This window comes from Pezoporus occidentalis, unplaced genomic scaffold (genome assembly GCF_034315485.1).
Source record: "Pezoporus occidentalis ecotype Australia unplaced genomic scaffold, CSIRO_AGI_Poc_V1 ctg24, whole genome shotgun sequence".
Lineage (NCBI taxonomy): Eukaryota > Metazoa > Chordata > Aves > Psittaciformes > Psittacidae > Pezoporus > Pezoporus occidentalis.
The window spans coordinates 685940-705903 of NW_026914285.1; the positions used below are offsets into that span (position 1 = coordinate 685940).

The 19964-nt window shown below is 44.1% G+C and overlaps 1 protein-coding gene across 2 annotated transcripts in view; it reads left to right on the forward strand.

The window, feature by feature from the left end:
* Positions 1 to 3895: 3895 nt before the first annotated feature.
* Positions 3896 to 19964, forward strand: part of USP25 (ubiquitin specific peptidase 25) — a 90310-nt gene continuing 74241 nt past the window's right edge. For both annotated transcript variants that reach the window (XM_062622110.1, XM_062622112.1), the window contains exon 1: positions 3896 to 4051. In XM_062622110.1, coding sequence (XP_062478094.1) covers positions 4007 to 4051 — 45 coding nt within the window. In that variant the 5' untranslated portion in view covers positions 3896 to 4006. The remainder of the gene's footprint in view (positions 4052 to 19964) is intronic.

A 19964-nucleotide genomic window follows, 5' to 3' on the forward strand; every position in this document is an offset into this window, starting at 1 on the left:
CAAAAAGGCCTAAGTGAAAGTGCTCCAAAATGGGTCTTAGGAATGCGAATCTAGAGAAACTTCTCAGAAGCTGTGCATCTGTAGCATTTACAGCACTTTTTAAAGCAGTGCTTTTCATGGCAAACACAGCAGGTTACACATTTGGGAAAAGAAGACCAAGAAGTCCTGACTTGTACTTCCTCAGCTGTAACAAATGCAGCCACGGTATATATAACTAAAGCCCTAAATAAATGATGCAGTTAATTAAAGACAAAAACAAGCCTATTGAAAGTGGAGGGAAATGTTGAGCTATTTCTTGTTTTACACGATCTCTGTATACAATAGAACATGTGCTAAAGTGTTCTGTGATTGACTGGCGTTTTATTTGTTCCTTACAAAAATGGAAGACAAGGAGCCTAGTGAGCAGGAACAGGGTTTCTATCAAACAGGCTGGCTGCAGCTTGGAAAGACACCATCACTTGCTGATCTAAGAAATAAGTGAAACAGAGCTCAGCAGGGACCATCACTGAGCCTGTGTCACCCTCTCTTTTGGGCCTGCACAGCTGTTCACACAGCCAGTCAGTGAACCATTTTGGGGAACTGATCTGGCAAAAGAAACCAACATCTTTAGGGGGGGAGCAGTTCAGGGTGTAGTTCAAGTGGATCTCTGCACCAGCCCTGCTGGGGAGGAGACCATGCAAACAGGGGTAACCTTGCTAAGGGGACCAAGCATCTGAAGGCAGAGGTTGTGCAATGCATTGCCAAATGTTTAACACCCAAACCCTGTAATATTAAAAGGCGAGGAACAATTAAGGGGAAATACGATAGACTTCTGGAAAAATATGTATAGCTATGCCTTATGCTATTTAAGATATTAAAAGTGCATTAAGGTACATTGTCCAACTTGTAACCAACCATAAAAGCAACAGGAAGGTATAAAAAAAAAAAGGAGAAGTAAATTTCAGCTCTTGAGACTTGTAAGCAAATGTCATCATGCAGCCTCTGATCACTTCCATTTGTGTGCACTAGTACAATCAAGAAGACTAGAAGGAAGATAGTTGCAGCTCTGGAAGTGTGACAGCTAAAGGATCACTAGCAACAGGAGCTCAGAAATCTAAGCCTGTGGGCTCTTCATTAAGGGATCATGTCTCAGAAATAATACTTGCAGGTATTACTCTGTAAGAGTTTACATGATGTGACAGAAGTGGAAAAAAAGCAAGTCTCCTATATGGTTCTTTTTGTGCTGTACCAGTGCAGGTGTGACAGCTTTTAGATTTGAGTTGTCATGCTGATTTCTTTGCTAGGCTTGAACAAAACTCATCTGGGCTCAGTCAACGAGAGTTGAAGGCAGAAAAGGAGGGAATGGTGAAACCAAGTAATTTCTTCTGAAACTATTTTTTTACAGTATTACAGACACTAAGGAATACTAATACAACCAAGTTAAGAGTTCTTTCTAAATTGTAGACCTGACAAAATCATGTTTTCTGAGGTACAAATTCCAGTCTTGTGCTAAGTGTACTTCATATAAAGCTTGTGCTGCAAACGGAACATGAAACTCTGTTCTATCTAGTTTCCAGCAACACCATATGAACAACAGAATCCTAATTTGCATGGCTATGGCTCAGATTTTGTCAGGATTTCAATGATGAATCCCTGTCTTGGAAGTGGATTGTTCAGGTTTTTTTTTTAATTTATTTTAAAGAAAGTGAGGAAGTGAGGAAGCCCTTAAAAGTGGGTCTTTTTTGGGGGGGGTGGGGGTGTGGAGGAGGAACAGAATTTAATGCAAGATGATACTTTGTCATCCTATCCTGATTTGAAATGAATTGGACAAAGAGTAAAATTTCTTTCCAACACCTTTCCGGACACCCTCTGTCAGTCAGGGAAGCTATTTTATCGAGTTAAATGAAACAGACTTGAAAAAATTGCAAGATGAATGTATGTTTTTTTAAATGCTGCATTGAAGCAAATATTATCAAACAATGTGAACAATGAGTAGCTTTGATGAAAATTATCTGCACACAAATAGTGCAGCATACGTAAAGAACACAGTGTAGAAGCTGTAAAATTGTATGAGCAAGAGCATGACTCTGTATTGGAAGAGGACAAGAGGAACTGGGCTAGCACGCCAGCACAGCAGCCCTACAGAAAAGATTTCCTTAAAATCCCCCAAACTGCTCCTGTTACCTTTCTTACACGTAGCCATCAGTCTGAGCAGAGATAATTTCTGCCCTTATCACCAGAAGAGTAATTTGCAAGCTATTTCTGATCTCACTATATTATCGGAATAGTTTCTTGTCTTTAGCATGATATATTCTTTGGGAACATTAATTTTAAAATCCGCCTTGTATACTGCAGCATAGAAGGCACAAAACATTAAAACTGATACAATCTATGAGCAACAAACACGGGAAGGGCAAATACTGCACAGAAGCTGCAGTGGAATAAGGCAATAGGTTCCTACAAGCTGTGCTCGTGTTGTACTTTAAGCCCAAGCTCTTCCAGTGATGTTATTACTTGATAATCTCAGGTTTAAAAAGATTCATACTCTACTGTGGGGCGAGGGGGGAACTGAATTACAGAGTCGTAAATGCTCAGGCTCTGTGCGACGGACGAGCAGTAGTCACAGTTCATTTGGTTGCATGAGGCTCCCAGCGCACGGTTTTTAGGTACTTGGACCCACCAGAATGTGCAGCCCTTTTCAGCTCTCCCTACAGGCCAAGCTTCACTGGTTGGAGACATGTAACTGGAGTTCCGACGTACCGTGCAGGCACTCAAAAGGTGGGCTCGGCTCCTCGGCTGCCGTTCACCTACTTTTGTCCTAACGCGTTTTGGGCGGCCCAGCGCCCCCGCCGCTCTGCTAGGTTGGCTTTCCCTTGCCTATGCCGATGCCCAAAGCTGAGTCTTTTCCTTCCCTGCCCTTGACTCCACAGAGCGGAGAAATGGAGTGGCAATTGTTTACCTCATACCCTTTACCTGCGATGCCAAAATTCAGTGTGGCTTGCCGAGACCTGAAACCCTCCCTACACTTTAATCAGCAGTGAAACAGTTAAGGACGTTCCCGTTTAAGCTGAATGCCGAATGCCATCACCTCCCGGCTCACCCAGCTAAACCTAAACGGGGAGGGGAAGATGCACTTCAAGCGCCGTTTGGCACCGAGGTTTGTGGCCGACACGAGCAGCCAGCGCTGGAATTTCCCAGCAGTTTCCTACAGACCCCGGGAAGTGCCGGGTGCTTGCCGCTAAGGCGCCGGTGGCTGTCAGACAGCAGGGCGGGACACCCTCGCCGGCACGGCAGGGGGAAAGCCCGCAGCCGGCCCCCAGCGGGACCGAGGCGTTCTGGGTTTCGCCGCTCCCCCAGCCAGGCCGCGGCTCCCCCGGCGGCCGCTGCAGAGCGGGGAACTCCGCTTTCCCGCGGGACACAGCGCGGAGAGCTGCCCCTTCGAGAGGCGGAGGAACACCTGTACCCAGCGGAGGACGCAGGGTGCTTCTCAGCGGCTCGGGGCGGCCCAAGGGCCCGGGCTGCTCCCGATTGGGCCACAGCCAGGCCGGCGCTATCCCGCCAAGATGGAGGCGGCCGGTGCAAATACGGCGGGAACGGACAGCGGCGGACCTGAGGCCTCCGGGAGAGGGGGGCGGCTGTGGCTGTGGCGGTGGCGGTGGCGGCGGCGGTGGCGGGGGGGGGGGCTCCGCCCGGGGCAGGTGCGCGGGGCGGCGCCGCCAGGGAACCTCTGCCGAGCGGTGGCGGTGGCCGAGCCGAGGGCGGGGCTGGCGGCAAGCTCGGCGCTCCGGGCACGCTGGGCGGTGGCAGGGGCGGCCGCACTGGGAGTGACAGCGGGGCCTGAGCGGAGCCGCGCTGCCCCATGCCGGCCGCCCTCCCGCCCGCTTGGCGGTGACTCCGGCTCCCCCTTCTGCCCCTCCTCCTCCACCGCCTCCCGCTCTGCTCGCCCAGCCCGGGCCCGGCCCAGCCGCTGCTGCACGGCGCCGCCGCTCGCCGAGCCCGGGGCGCAGCTGGGAGCCGTGTGGGGGCCATGACGGTGGAGCAGAACGTGCTGCAGCCCGGCGGCGCCGCCAAGGTGAGACACCGCCACAGCCCTGCGCTGCCCGCCCGCTGCGCCAGGGCCCGGCCTGGGAGCCGACTGCGCGCCCCTCGCCGCGTCCCTGCCCGCCGGCCTCACCGGGCCTGGCCCATGCCCTCTCCCAGAGCTGAGGCCGCTTCTTTCTTACGCGGCCCCCGTACCCGGTCCCCGCCCCGCCGGCAACTTTTCGCCCCTGCAGCGGGGCTGCAGCCTCCCCATCCCTCGCCGTCTCCCGGCCCTGCGGGAAGCTTCTGTCAGCCGGGGTTATGGGGGGGGGGGGGGGGGGGGCCTTCCCCGCTCCGCGGCCTCTCCCGGCCCCCGCTGCCTCAGCCCCGGGCTGGGGCCAGGGTGACCTCGAAGCCACCGCAGGGGCGCGGCCGGATAGTGGGGGCGTCCGCCACCTCGGCCCCGGGTCGGGTCAGCTCTGAACCGGGCTTGGTCTTCTCCCTCTGTCCTGCCGCTCCCCGGGAGGGTGGGCAGCCCTGGGCTGGGACGGCAGCGCTAGGGCCCCGGGCAGGCCTGTTGCACTTAGGGAGCTGCCAGGTAGGGTACCAGGACGGACCGGGGGTGGGTCGGGGGGGGGTGGTACTGGCAGAGCCCCCAGGCACGGTGTGGGCCGCGGGCCGCGAGGTAGATGCTGCACATGGACGGCGTGACCCTGGTGCGCCGGCAGCCGTGCCTGCGAAAGGTGAACGCTATTTCTAGCGAGTGACACACGGCTCGCCGCCACGCTCTCCTGTTGGGGTGAAGGAGTGCTGGGTTTAGGGACTCGTATTAACTGGGGTCGTGAAATGGGGTTCAGCGAATGGTGGCGTTCGTGAATCTTCCTCTGAGCACCAGGAGTTAATGGAAAATGTTTCTCCTTCCCTTTTTTTTAGGACACCTTCTAAAGCTCTTTTTTACTTGAACGGAACTGGCAAGAGAAAAAGAAACCTAAAGTTAAATCACAGCACTTTTAAAATTATCTTTTATTTTTTAAAGGTAGCCGTTGCTGATTATTGCAACTGTTCTGGTTAGTAGTATGACTGTCTCTTCTTCCCTATATATATTTTTTTTATGACCTGTGATGCTTTTACAAGAGGACAAAAGTAAATGTGCTTTGGTATAGTCAGTGCTGAATCTGAACGGCTCCAGCTCTAAGTGCGGACAGTGGGAATGCAGTGATTAAGGTATAATTGGTCAAAGTGGTACAACTTATGTTCAAGAAGCTCATTTGGAGGAAGAGGCATGTCTCGCCAAGCTGCTATCATAGTTCGAAGTAGCTAGCACTGGTTGAGGCCTTTTCAGCAGGAAGGCAGTGGTTGAACACACTAATTTTGTCCCCTGGTTCCTCAGTCGGTGTTTTCAGTTGGGGTGTGCTAACAGGGTGGAGTAGCAGAGTTTTGTTGCCAAATCCCATACTATGTGTGTGTCTTCTGTGTTTAACAATTTGTTGTTGCTGTGCACCTGTCAGCTTTAGTAAGCAGTGTTACCTTTTACAAAACCTGTTGATGATTTACTTAAATGTCCCTTAATGATCACATCAGATACGCTGTTATTTAGTACTTGGCAGACGCGGGTCAGAGCTGCCTGTTGCACTTTCTGTCAATAATCTTGAAGAGGAAATGTTACCATTTTAGCTGAACTGCTGCTTGCAGGTCAGTAGTTCAGCATAAGTTTCAAACTGAGGATAAGCCTAAAGGGTGGTTGGAGATTGTGCTAGGTCACCTAGTAATCCACACTGCAGTGAAAATTAGCAATAATTCTAAACTTGTAATTGACATCTATAGATGATGGTTACTTGTCTGTGTATCTAGAGAAACTGTATAAAACAACAAAGCCTTTTTCAAGGAAGGGATTTTCTTTTTTATTTCTTCTGTTGAATCATCTTATTATGATATCTGAAACTCCCTGTTGCCCATTTTATCCATAGTTGCGTTTGGGGAGGGAGGAGGGGTAGGGGGGAGGTGAGAGAGTAAAGGAGGCCAATCTTGAGAATGTTTTGCAAAACAAAATATTATCTGACTCCAAAGCGAGTATCTCATTGCCTAATGAGACTAATGAATAGCTAACTAGATGACAGACTTTAGCATTGTTTGGCTTATTTGCATGTAAGAAGAAAAATTGTCAAGGTAGAGTGGCTGATGCCTGGTTGAAAGGTGGAGTGGTTACCATACTGTCATCTTCCCTCAAAAGGAGAAAATCCCATGCTCCACAAATAATGAGCTTGTTCTGGAGACCTCAAAGTTTGTTATGATTGTTTTCTGTTAGTGTGAAGAAACCACATACAAGCAGAAATATATTGGATTTCCAAGAGATGCTTGAGTCATCAGCATACCTTATGCAGAACTGTGGTTCCCAACATTGTTCATCAGATGTTTTCTTACTGTCATACAGGAAGTATGTGTCAAACTTCAGCAGTACTTGGAGATGTAGGTTTGTATTAATAAATGCTCCAACTACAAACAGCCCATTTCCCACTGAAGCTATCTTTAGTTCATTGTGCAGTTAAAGCATCTGTTTTGGGTCAAAAGATATTTTTTCTTTTATGTTTACTGGTCATCTTGGCTCCTAGATAAAACTTGTAATTTATCTCCTGGAGCAAATAATTAATCATGTTTCTCTCATTGCTCACAGCTCTTGTGTGCTGCTCTAATGTCATTAGGTGTCTCTAGGTTATCTGTGATGTTCGTATTAAGACTAAGGCATGTGAATAAATGTTCTGGGAAGTTAACCAGAATAGTTGCTCATTTTGTCCTGTCTGTATTTCTGTCCAGTAAAACCCTTTTTGTTAAGCATTTTGCTGCTGAAGAGCTAATGCATGTGTGTTGCAGGGTTCATTGGGGGCAGCTTGCACTGGTGCACGTGGATGTCAATCTTCTCCCAGAGGAAAACTGTCCCAGGCTGCCCATTGTACTGGGCAGACCCTTCCCTTGGCCCATGTCCCTTACTTGCAGGGTTTGGCAACACGGGTTGGTGTGGATGCTGATTTTACTAGTAATTGGAAGAAGTGATGGAGAGAGGTCATACATGTTTTGGCAATGTCTCAGCTCTAATAATTATCATGGTGGTCATCTTGGAACAGCAGCTTGAAGAAGCTGGGTTTTAAAGGGTGGTGCTTGGCTGACCTCTCAGTGGTGTGTATTATCAAGTTCTGCTGCTTCTGGAAAGAGACAAGCCAAGTGTTGGTTGATACATGGATTTAAAGTCTGATTTATCTGTCTTGATTTCCCACACCTGCTGTTATTGCAGACCTGTGATTCAGCAGCATATTGGCAGTGTAATCACAGGAATAGTAGAATAAAGTCAGGTGTCAGCTCAGATTGTTTTTCTTTTTTTTTTTTTGTGTGTTTTTTTGTTGTTTTGTTTTGTTTTGTTTAAAGCAGCCCAAACCTTTATGAATATTTACCACTTGAAATAATACCTGCCTTAAAGCAGGGTCTAACACGGCTTACTTCTCCCTTGCTCTTTTTCAGGGTAGTAAGGAGAAAATTGTACTAGCTCATGTGTGTGCTTCTGCGCTGCTCATACCGTGCATTTGAGGTGTTTTAGGACTGAAAGATTTAGCTAATGTGGTACTTACTGCTTACTGAAAGCAGTAGCTGCTGCTTAATACTGCATTAGTTGTTCATATAAAATGTGATAGTCATATGTCTACAACAGTTGCAATAGGGATGTTGATGCAGTCCTGAATGGCAGGAGGTGATCACAAAGGATACCTACTGAGGACTTGGTATACAAGGAAGATATTTTAGGAGTTGTGCTCATTTTTATTATTATTATTTTTTTAATCTCAATAGGTGGCAACCTTCTAAGGGTGCAGCCTTTGAAATCTTTGTGTTTCAGTCAGTTGAGTTCAGGGTTGCCTGACTGACCATTTGCCTGGAGGAATCAGGAGGCTTCAGGCTGCTGCTCTCATTGCATAGCCAGAGCCTCTCTTGCCTGTGAGCAGCATGCAGGTGTCATCCTGTACCTGAGAAGTGCACTCTGGTTCCTCTAACGAGGATGGGTTACATATCTCCCTATGAACGGGCTGTCTGTGTTTGAAATGTATGGCAGGCAGGTGGGCTTGAATATAGGGCGTTGTACCTGATTCTGCTGGTATGGTTACTGAAAGCTTTATTAAGTCTTTTGTCCAGGATGGGTAGAATAACCAGACTGATGTACTGAAAGTGTTTGCACCAGGCACTGAGCAATTTGCAAGATTATTTGAAGTGCTATGGAGTTATTTAGATATACACATCTTGTAAAGTATTAAAAAAACCAAAAGAGTTCATAAAAGGAGTTTGTATTACTTCTAGTTAGCGCTTTCTACATAGATTCTTGTCTGTGTTTTCTGAAAGGTAGAGCAAGGTGCAAAGGTCAGGGATTCAGAGTAATTTTGGAAGCCCTTATGAGATTGGTGTGCTGAATGCTTCTGGTTTTGTGAGCTTTCTGATGGGTTTTGCTGGGAGGGTGGGGGTGTGGTTAGGTTTGGTGGTAGGTGTTTTTTTGGGGGGGGGGGGGGAGGGGAGGGGCTGTTTCGGCATGCAATCCTGCTGAATCGTGGATTTTTTTATCGGTGTGATATGAATATGCACCTTTCTGAAACCTTTAATAGCAGTTTAAAGCCTGTTGCATTCTAGTAAACCTTTCAAAAAAACTTCAGTAATTATTTCAGTTGTGGTAGCAGGAGTTGACAACTGTAGTACAACCAGGAGCATCTGTCTGAAATAATGTATTTCAGTATCTTTTGGTTCATGCCTTAAAAATACCGCTTCAGAATGTGAAAATGTAAAGTTTATACATTTTCCTGTTAACCTTTTGTAATATTATTTCAAAATATCTTTACTGTTTCTTAAGAAAAAACACTTTTTTAGGATAACCCTGTATCTATAGCAGCAGCCACAGAGGATGACAAAACCCATCAGCTTCATGAAAAGGTCAAAACCATGTCTCAAAATAGAAAATATTTCACATTTTTAGCAACGCTTTGTTAAAGACAAGTGGGAAGATAATCGAACAGTTGCTTTTCTTGCACTCTTATGCCTGAAAAGATAGGTGAAGGCAGGAAGCAGCATCAGTAGTCCTGTGAATTTGGGTGGTGTTCATGGACTTCTCTAACTGAAGGGGAATGATAGATAGAATGAAATATGTGATTTCTGTTCTGCTTTTGGTTTAATATTCTTTTTCATCTGGCTGAGGACTCTCCCCATGTGTCAACGGTCTGATTATTCAGTCAGCAAGGAGCTGGCTCCATAACTTCAGTGCTGTGAGTGGCTGGGTTGAGGGAAGTGCTGGATGCGGGTGGGGTGCAGTAGCCAAATTGTCAAATCAGCCCCGTGCCTGGGCCTACTTGGAGGCTGCCTTTTCAGGCTGAGCCGAGATCTTTGCAGAGGTGGCTGGGAGGTTTCTAACCCTCGTACATCATCTGTGTCAGGAATTGTTTGGGGTGCTGCATCAGTCACCCCATCTCAGCTGTTGCTGGTGGTGCCAGTGATGGGGGGATTATTGAGGTGCCCACATGCTTGTAGGGTTCCTTAATGTTTTATTGCTCTTTGCTTGCTGTAGTGAATCTGCTGATTTGCAATTCCTAGCTGGTCATCTGGCAAAAGCTAAGAGTCAAATGTGACATTCCTGATAGTCCTTAGCGTAAAACGTAAACAAAAAGCTTAAGGGCTGTGTCTTCACTTACATGTTTTCACGTAGGAACAAATTGCTTTAAAGGTCTGACTTTCTGGTTTCGTTTGTTTGGTTTTCATTATTACTGACTTCTTGTACTTCTTATGGAACAGAGCTCTTAAAATTCTCTCTGTGTGTTGCCAGGACCTGGACTGAGACAGGAAAGTCTTTTCTGCTTTCACCGATTAGAAAAGCCACATATGTGGGAGCAGCTTTCCTGGGAAATGAAAGTATCCTGAGTGCTTTCACTTTCTAATTCTTCTGTCATAATCAGTGTGATTATGTAAGAGTGGGAAAGATCGTGTTGGTTCTGAATAAAGGTTTGTGCTGTGTGTGTTACCAGTGTAATGGTGTTTTGGTCTTTAGCAGCAGATGGGCACTTGTAATTTCAGCTTCTCACCAGAGGGCTGTTGACTTGTATGTGGGGTAGCAGTGTAGCATCATAATCCAAGTAGCAACCCAGAGTAATGTAGGAGAGGCTGTTGTGACAATGTATTTCCGAATGATTTTATGAGTTCAGGGTAGACTTCAGTCTGTTTTTCCCCACCTTAGGAAATAAAGACCATTTCTGTTTGCTGGTGATTGCACTTCAGCAGTTAGGGTGCTGTTAAAGAAGTCAGCATCTGCAAGAGTAGAAAATATTTGACTGGAGTGAATGTCAGGGTGGTTTCACCAGCTAGGTGAAACTAATATAACTCGCATGTAACTTTTGCCAGAGAGCAAAGTGTGCAGTAGGTGAGGTGGTAACTCCACCTGTTCACTTGGGGGCTGTGAGATGTACCAAGTTCTGGTTTATGGGTGGTCAAGTATAATTAATAGGGAAAAGCTAGTACTGTGAGTCACAATAGTTGCATGTAAAACTATGCAAAGTTGAAACTTACGATGAATTCTTCATCTTTTTTATTATTAAAAAAAAAGGGAGAAAATACAGTGAAAAAGTAGTATCAAGCTGTGAGGCTGAACTGAAGATGAGGTGGTGAGATGGTTTACTGCTGAACAGGATAGCAGGGTCATGGCTTGCATGATGGTACATACTCAGGGCTTCATGCCAAGTAAAAGGAAATACTTTTTCCTGTTTCCTGCATCAGGTTGGCAAATGGTTTTCGTGAACACTTGTAGCTCATAATTTGGCAACACAGCCTTCTGAACAGTGTGGCTTGTCAGATTTTTGAATGTTTACTTACATCAACACTGAGCTGAATATGGATGTTGTCAGAAGCTGTATTGTGCCAGCATACCTCAGCCAAGATTTCAGGTAGAATGGAGAGCAGCTGTAGTGTGTACCATGGTTGAGTACAGTCACCATCTAAAACGTTGCATTTTTACAGCATTAAAATATGTGCAGTCTCATTGTACTGCAGGCTTTAGATCTCTTTACCATGAGGTTTCTTTAGGACTTCAAAACTTGGAATAAACTAAGAGTTCTATGGACCTTTAACAGAACATTTCACAAACTTCTTTTAGAGTAATCTTGTCCATACCACTTTTCAGTTCATGTTACCATCCCCGTTTTCAGAAATTAATAAAGGGAATGAAAGCCTCTCTCATTGCTGCAGTGGGTTACACCTCCCTGGATGGATATTTTGGGCAAGTATGCTGGTCTGTGCGCTGGAGTAGGTACAGTGTTGTGCTGCCTTCTGCTGATAGCTGCAGGGCTGTGCCTTCTGGGAGAGCGGTGGTTTTAACATACTGAACAATATAGTAGTTTTCCTGGTGAATGTGGTGCAGAATCTGTGGGTTTAGGCTTTAACATGAATGAGATGTTAAGTAATGTTTTGATTCAGTGTTGAGATTCTGATGAAGTGCTGTGAAGGAATCACTGGATCCTAAGATGGTGTCAAGGACAGATTGATTCAAAATGTCGTGAGTAGGACATTGTGATAACTTAAGTGGTCCAGTGCAGGCTTTGTGAGGTCTCACCTGTTTAATTATAGACTGGTTTTGCATGTATTTAGTAACATCATCAGTTCTGAGCATTTGAAAATCACAATAAAATTATTTAATCTGTTTAGACTCTTGCATTTTAAGAAGGCACTGATTTATTTGTTTTCCAGTTAGGTTTCACAGTTTTCATTCGTTTGAAAATGTTTTTGCCTGTGTGCTTTTGCTTTTCTTTGCCATAATGGATGAAATTCAGGAGCATGTTGAAAGCAATGAGCAAGAGAGTTTTCCTAAAACCTGATGTTACCTGATGATGGGTAACAGAAACAGCACTCTTGTGGGAGGTGGCAACACTGAGTGCCCAAGGTTTTAATGTAACTCTCTGAAGCCAGAATATTGGAGAGGTGGAATCTAGAGAACAGATGATGTGGAACAGCCCAAAGGCTGGAGTGCAAGTAGGTTAACTTTGGCAACATCACCTGACACAGATTTATGTATATAAAACACTTTTTTTTTTTTTTAAGGCAGCAGAAATACTGGTATGCAAATTCTAATAGTTTTTATTCTGAGAAGCACAGCTTTGACTTATGTTTTTGTTTATAGTAGGTTTCTGAATTACTTTAACTGGTGGATTCTTGCTGGAAAAAATTATACCCTGCGCAACATTTCTTTTAAAATGTTTCTGCTATCTGCTAATTGGCAACAGTCAAGCTTATCAAAGTTTAGGTGTCAAGCAAATGCAAATTGTGCTTGGAATATCCTTGAGTAAAGCTTTTTTAGCCATCAGGTGAAAGCATATTTTTAAGCTTTACAGTAAGCATATGTAGACAGAATAATCATAGTATTTAATAAAAACTTTTCAGGGAGGCATTAGTGTTTTCAAGGCATGATCCATAGCTATTTAAATTTAGTTGACGCATATCTTACCTTGGTCTAGGCAGAATTCATTGAAATTAATGCACATGGCATAATGGCATTATATGCCTCTGTAGTTCCTTGCTACTAACTGATGTGTCATCATTTCACTCCTGTTGTACCCCATAGTCCAGAGGGCTCCTTTTAATAAAGACAGGGTGTTCACTTGACATTAGGGTCTAAGTCCAAGACACAAAAGTTTCAGATCATGAGTAGTTATATTTAATGCCATCTATTACTTCTGGTGAATGCTAGGCTTGAGTTTGTGCGTTTAAAGTTTGTGATAGCTGTTCTCACAGTTGTATAACTTCAAGAAAAGCCAGATACCTGTGCTGAAAACTCCTGTTCTTATTCTTAGATAAAAAATTGCTCTTTCTGAATTTCAGTAGAATTTCAGTTAAAAAAAAAAAAAAGTTGAATTTAGTTGTGGTTCTACTGGGATTAAGCCAGAAACAAAAAAAAAATGCTGTGTGGAAATTGGAAATAGTATTCATTTACTTTCAGGTGAACACTTTGAGGGTGCTTTAAAGTAAACAGCTAGAAAAGGCTGGGTATACACAGGCACATGGCAACTTCCTCCTCTTCAGAAGAGGAGGAGATGGTGAGAACAGACTCCTACTCCACTTCCCCTTCTGTTTGGTTTCATTTTATTCCTCTGAAAGTTAACTGCTTTGAAACAGAAATTTCTCCTGGGACTGTGGGTGTTGGAAATGTACCTTTTAAAAAAAAAATAAAACCACTTTCCAAAGTGCATACGTATAAATGGCCTGGCTAGAGGACTGAATACTGTGTACTTCGTTGTATCCCAGAAATCTTAGGTTATGACTGAGAAAGCATTCCTGTGTTTTGCAGATTTTAACTTTTGCTTTGTTTTAGTACAGAATCATGGGAAAATATGTAAGAGAAAGCTTTTAAGCTTGTAAATGTGTTTTTTCATTTTTTTTTAGTTTTTAGTGTCTTAAACTAAATGGCTTTTGGGCAGCTTGCAGAGTTATTTCCTCTTTGTATTTCCTACTTACCCATTTGTCAGCTGCTTTTCTTCAAACTCTGCTTGTGTCTCTCATGTAACCTCTCACCTGTTTGAGGACCATGCCATTTTCATTTAGAGACTTTACTGTTATGTTTCCTTACATTAGAACTTTTAAATTATTTGGTGGTAGTAATTGGCAAGCCTTTTTAATTCAGGCACCTAAGCTTATAACTCTCTCAAGTCTGTTTTTGTTTTTGTTTTGGTTTTTGTTTGTTTTTTTTTTTAATGAGGTACTAGAATTACGTCTTCTCTTTCTCACTGTATTCCTTTACTTGTTTGGAAACTAAAAATAACCAGCGTCTTACTGGCAGCTTTTAAAAGTTCCTTCTAGTCCTGCATGTGTTTTGCGGGACTTGATGTTGAAAGCCACAGGGCATCTCTTGTGACAGTCCTGGCTGGACCCAGAGAGGTTATAGATACACCATCCTTGAGATGTTCAAGGCCAGGCTGGATGTGGTTCTGGGCAACCTGATCTTGTTGGAGGTGTCCCTGCTTGTTGCAGGAGTTTTGGACTAAATGATTGTTAAAGGTCCCTTCCAACCCAAACTATTCTGAGGTTATTGTCCCCTCATCTGAAGCTGACTGGGCTGTTTCTTTGGGTATAGTCTTCTGGTCACTGGGTAACCTCTGGTAAAGATAGGCAGATTTCTGCATGTACTGGGTTCAGCAGTAGCAGTCATTTTTCTCCTTCTTGGTAGGTGGTGCAGTGCAGTGTTTTGACTTTTGGCTCAGGAACAGAGCTGATAACAAGGATGTTTTGGTTTGGCCAAGGACTTTGTGAGCCTCATGCTCTGCCAGGGAGGAGGGGAAGCCAGGAGGAAGCAGAGACAGGACAGCTGACCCAAACTGACCAAAGAGGTATTCCATACCACAGCAAGTCATGCCCAGGATGTGACTGGGAGTTAGCCAGAAGGGCTGGGAGTCTGCAGGGTTGGAGGAGGTATCGGTCAGAGCTTGGTCGGGCTGGGGGGGCGGTGGGGGAATTATCAGTTGGCTGGTGGTGAGGTGATGTATTCTCTTCCCTTGTTATTTCCTTTATCATTATTATTATTGGTGGTAGCAGCAGTGATTTGTGTTATACCTTAGTTACTAAACTGTTCTTATCTCAACCCGTGGGAGTTGCATTCTTTTTGATTCTCCTCTCCGTCCCTCCGGGAGTAGGGGGAGGGCAAGAAGGGCGGGAAGTGAGTGAACGAGTTGTCTGGTTTGGTTTAAACCACAACACTGCATCATCACCAATTCCAGCTCTTACTAACTTGGTATGTTGCTTTGAAGCTTTCTCTGTGGGTGATTTAAAGATGACTGGTAAATATGCCACCTACTTCCCAGTGCTCAGTGGAGCTACGTATGCAGTGTACAGACTCTGGTGCTTTAATACAGACCAGGGAAGGAGTTTGCAGCTGCCTGCTGGCCCCAGCAAAGATGCCGAATACTCTGTTCCTTTGTGACCTTACTGAGTAGAAAAGGGTTGAAGATTTTGCTCTTGGAATTTATTATCTCTATTGGATGGGGAATGTGTTGGCATAATACTGCTGCTAGGAAAATGGCACAGAATTTAAAATTTTTCTTTCAAATTATTTTTCAAAAATGTAAACTGCTTAGAGGAGACTTTCATACCCCTTTTATTCAGGTCAGCCTATGGAATTTCAGCTAGTGAAGGATGGTGGAAAGTTACCAGTGGTGATATTACAACACCATCACTGAGACAAGGAAGAGAGGACTGAATTATAACAAATTGGGGTCATAAACTAAAGTTGTTGTAAGTTTCTTGAGACTGTGTCCTAACATGTTAGAATATAACACATTCAGTTTTCTGTGGGAGCTGAGGCAAATGTTTGTTTCAGTGTAAAGTAATTAAAAATTCATTAAAACCAAACCAAACCGAACCCCCCCCCCCCAAACCCAAACAAATAAACTTGAAACAAACAACCCAAACTAACAAAACACCACAAACAGAGATTCTCAGTATTATGTTCTTTCTTTCTCCTTGAAAGAAAGCAGCCTAGAAAATGTCAGTTTCCTTTTGTGGAGTGCATTGCTGAATTTATAATTGAATTTCTTCAGTTGTGAGGTAGTAAAATTATATGCTGATCATTGGTATAAATCACAACACATCCTTAAATACTTTAATGTCACTGCTGTGTTTGAGGTTCATTTTAATTCTAATGTCATCTGCATCCGTTGAGGTTATTACCTAATGCATGTGAAAGCTGCTTGCTGACCTTCACAGGCCAGCAGCCTGTGGTGTTGCAGCAGCCTTTCTGCTGGGATGCCGCACATGCCACTGGCTTCCTGGTGTTTCACCCAGAAAAGGCTGGAACTGCTGACAGAAACCTGTCACCTTGCAGGCAACCTGTTAATACTGCCCCAAATCTTAGCTGACTGATGTTATCTGTAGGCTCATTCTTGTGCAGAGAACTAACGTGTGTCTGTTCATAGGACTTATTTTTAAATGATTATTAGGGGTAGGATAAGCTGTTAAATAGTTTTACTGAATGTTACAAATAACGGTGTGTAACTTTTCTGATGGGATTTCCTCTTGTAATGCACCTTGGATTAAAAGTTGGGGTGGGGGTGACTTCACCACTGTAAGACCTCACTGCAGTGGGGTGGAGGTGCTCCCCTCTGCTGCTGTTCCGCAGCCCCCTGTGTTGTTTCAGCCTAATTTCTTCTGGTCCGTGGAGTGGGCAGTAGCAGGCAGCACTATTGGGAGCTGTGTGCTGGCCAGATGGAGAGCCGGGGTGCTGCTGAGGATGTTGGGGGGGCCTGGGGTTGGTGGCCTTGTGGTGTTGGGGCTGTTGCTGAAAGACAGGAGGCCCGGCTTGCCTGCGTACATGCATACTCTGATCACAGGGCCTGTTTCCTTAGGAAATCGGGTTAGTAATTACTTTTTTCAATCCGACTAAACGGAAAAGCCTTTATTGAAAGGCTTTCTGTTACTGTATTTTTTTTTTCCCATTCCTATTCAAAGCAGACAGGTGAGTTCTTTGCCCAAATGTGTCGCTGCTATTGAATACTCTTCATAATACAGACCTGTCTTATAAAGTGCAATTTAACTTTTATTTAGGATTTCTTTTTTATAGGATTGCTGTACTATTCTAAACTTCATGTGGAACAAATTGTTTATGAAATCCAGCCTGGTATTGCTTGCCTAGGGCACATGGGGGAGTTGTTCAACGCAAGCTGGCACCTCTGATACCTATGTCAATAACAGCTGGAGTAAGTGAAATCTTTCTTGTTGTGAATACCTGAACCAGGGAGTAAAGAAGAGCATATGGAATTTCAGCTTTTGCAGGCTCAGGCACTCATTTGGTGGTGTGCATCTTTGTATGAGTGTGCATTCATTTGTATGGTGTGCAGCTTTGACCAACAAGAAACAACCAGGAGCATCAGATCCATTACTGTATGAATTTTATATTAATCTTTTTTTGGAGTAAGTTTTCTGCAATAGTGCCTAAGTAGGTCAAGGACTGCAGAAGGCTTTTTCCCCCTTCAGTTTCTTTCATGCGATAAAACCAGGATTAAAATAAAGGCAGTGAAACAATTCACTCTCAGGAGGCTGCAGCTCCACAACAGTTTAATGTAGCAGAATTAGGTGAAGCCTTAGTCTTGTCCTCTCCCTTGCCCCACCCCTGGCTCTTGCAAAGTCAGCAGGAAATTAATTAAAACCAGAGAGCATCTTTCTGATGGTTTATTGAGAGCCTGGGCTGGCTTGCCAGGGGTTCATGTGAGTGGCGGTGCTGGCTCAAAGGAAGGAGTGGCTCGTGGCCAGAGCAGGCCGTATTTGGCAATACCAGCCTCTGGGCTGGCCAGCTCTGGCAGGAGCTACAGCCAGGGAAGGACAGCTGACTGGTCAGAAGCAGCCTGTGGTCTGACAGCCCTTGAACTTTATTGTTTGCAGGCATTGCAGAGGCTGGGATCCCACCAACCTGAGGACACTTGCAGCTTACAGAGTTGGTCTGCTTGTTCATAGAGTTCCTGTTATAATGACAGTGAGGAGAATGACGGGGCTAGCTTGATGTTGTTTTGTTTTAGGAGTTCTTCTGTATTATGCAGAGCAGGATGGCAGGATGAGACTGTCATGATGGCTATTTGGAAAAAAACCAAAACCTTAAACAAATAAATTCCTCCCCCCCCCCCCCCGCCCAAGAAATAAATAAACACTTGAACGGGCTAGCAGGACTGCCCTTTCAGTTTGACAGGTGGCAAATAATGAATGGGTGATGAAAGGACTGTGAAGAGCCTCAAACTTGAGGCAGAACAGCTTTTGTTTGGTGCAATGAGTTAAACTGGTTGGGATGCAAAAGAAAAAAATCTTGGTGGGAAACTAAAATGTAGATCTTTGCAGTATTGTTTTAGACTTCAGAAAGACAAGATCTCATGAAAGACATTCAAAAGGACATTTTTAATAGCTGCTACAGTAAAATAATGATACCCTGGGCAATAGACTTTCCTGTGAGGAGAAAGCTTGTGCCTTGGTGATACTTCCTGGGCAGACACTGTAAAATACAGTATTTAGGCATGATAGTAAATGTATAAAACCAGAAGAAAAAACAAAGTAGCCAAGAGTGATTGGAAAGTATGTGTGTATATTTATGTTTGTGTACCTACACACAGCTGTCTGTCTCTTGTCCTCAAGCTTCCTTCTCCTTGCTATTTGTATCATGTCACCTATCATTAAGTCCACTGGCTTTAATTTGCTGTGGCTTGTGCATAATGTTGGCAGCTCTCTGGGTACTGGAGTATGAATGTGTTGAGGTGGGACTAGGTTGTGGACCGAGGCTGGTGCATGCCAGTGCTACATGGCACTGCCCAGCTGTTGTCTACGGGTGGGCTCCTGGAGGAATCCTTCTGAATTTTAAGTGTAGTTTACAGATAATGTGTGCTGGTACTTTGAAAGACCCCTCTTGCTGCCACCAATAACCAGTCACCCATCAGATTTGGATCAGAGCAGAGAGATTTTTGCTAATTACTGTCACAGTTATTGGAGTGTGTGTGAATTGAAAAGGATTTTTGGTGAAGCAGATTTTCCTGTGGCTGTTCAAGTGCAAACAACCTGAAGCTTAACTTACATCTAGTTAAATGAAACTAAAGATCTCATTGGTTTTACTGTAGTTAATTAATTTTTAGAGCTGCTGTCATTACTATTGGGAGCTTCGCTATTCCTGAGCAGGGTGTAACAAACCATGACGGTAGTTTAAAACACACAGACCTCAGAAGTCTCAATAATTTTACATTTTTGACACCTCTTATGTTTTCACTAAGTACAAAGGCTGCTGTCCTTTCTTGATTGTCAGCCTGTCAATGAAGCTCGTTTAAGAGTGGTTGTCAGTAAGAGCTAGAAATGTGAAACTAAGCAATTTTTTACATGTTCCTTCACTCAAGCAACACTGTTTATGAATCAATTCATGGACTAATTTTAAGTCAGAGCTTCAGTTACTTTTATGTTGTTTGTTCCTCTTTTGGTTTGGAGGATTGGTTTTAAGCCATGTTGCTTTGATGGAAATAACAAGATTGTTGATCCAGTTCATGCTTCTTTGTCATAGGTCACACCATTTATTATTCTTGTGAGTTCGTTTAAATGGCTTTACCGCCTCGTTAGTGTCTGTTCTCGGTTTGTCTTTATAATGGCTACTCATCTTGCCTTCAGCTACTGTTTCCTTCTTTTGTTGTTGGTGGTGGTGTGGTGGTGTTGGCTTTTTCTTTTCTCCACTGGGGAAAACTAAATCTCTTGGTACTGTAAACTGAGCATGGTTGGTTGTACTCCAGGTAATAGACCTGCAAGGCAGCTGAGTTGGAGTCCAGGGCTGAGTTTCAGTGCTTTTGTGGCCTGAGGGAAAATGAGACAAAATCCACTAAACAAGTTCAAGGAAGTGCGTTTCTGTTCCTTTCTGAACGTTCTCCATATTATTACATGTATGTACTCAGTGGTGCCTTTTCCAGCTTTGGCACCACAAATTTTTAGCACCCTGAAATTTGCCTAGGAAGATCCATATAATAAGGTGATGCTTCCCTCTTGCTTTATTCTTCCCACCCCCTCCCACCCCAAGCTGTGTAAGAAATCTGGCTTCAGTGTCTCATTCCGTCTCTGTGTTGTTTATGTGGGGTTTGCCATATATTTACTGTCAGTAACTACAAACCAGACTCCTCAAACCTCTCTTTACAATCTCAAGTCTCTCTTTACAATTTCAAAAAGTGTGAAATTAGCTTGAATTAAAATAAATGTGTTATATGTTGAGAATACATGAGACTCTTCTTAGCCACATAGGAGGCTCAGAATAGCGAGCGTTTACATGAATGCATGCTCTCATGTCGTGTAGATTCCGTAGTATTAAATTTTGAGAAGTCACTTGTTAAAGCATTTTCAGTTGAAGCAGTGCAGCTTTGTTATTGTTCATAGAAATGTAGTGAGAGTATTCTGAATGTTGTCTTATGGTTAAATAC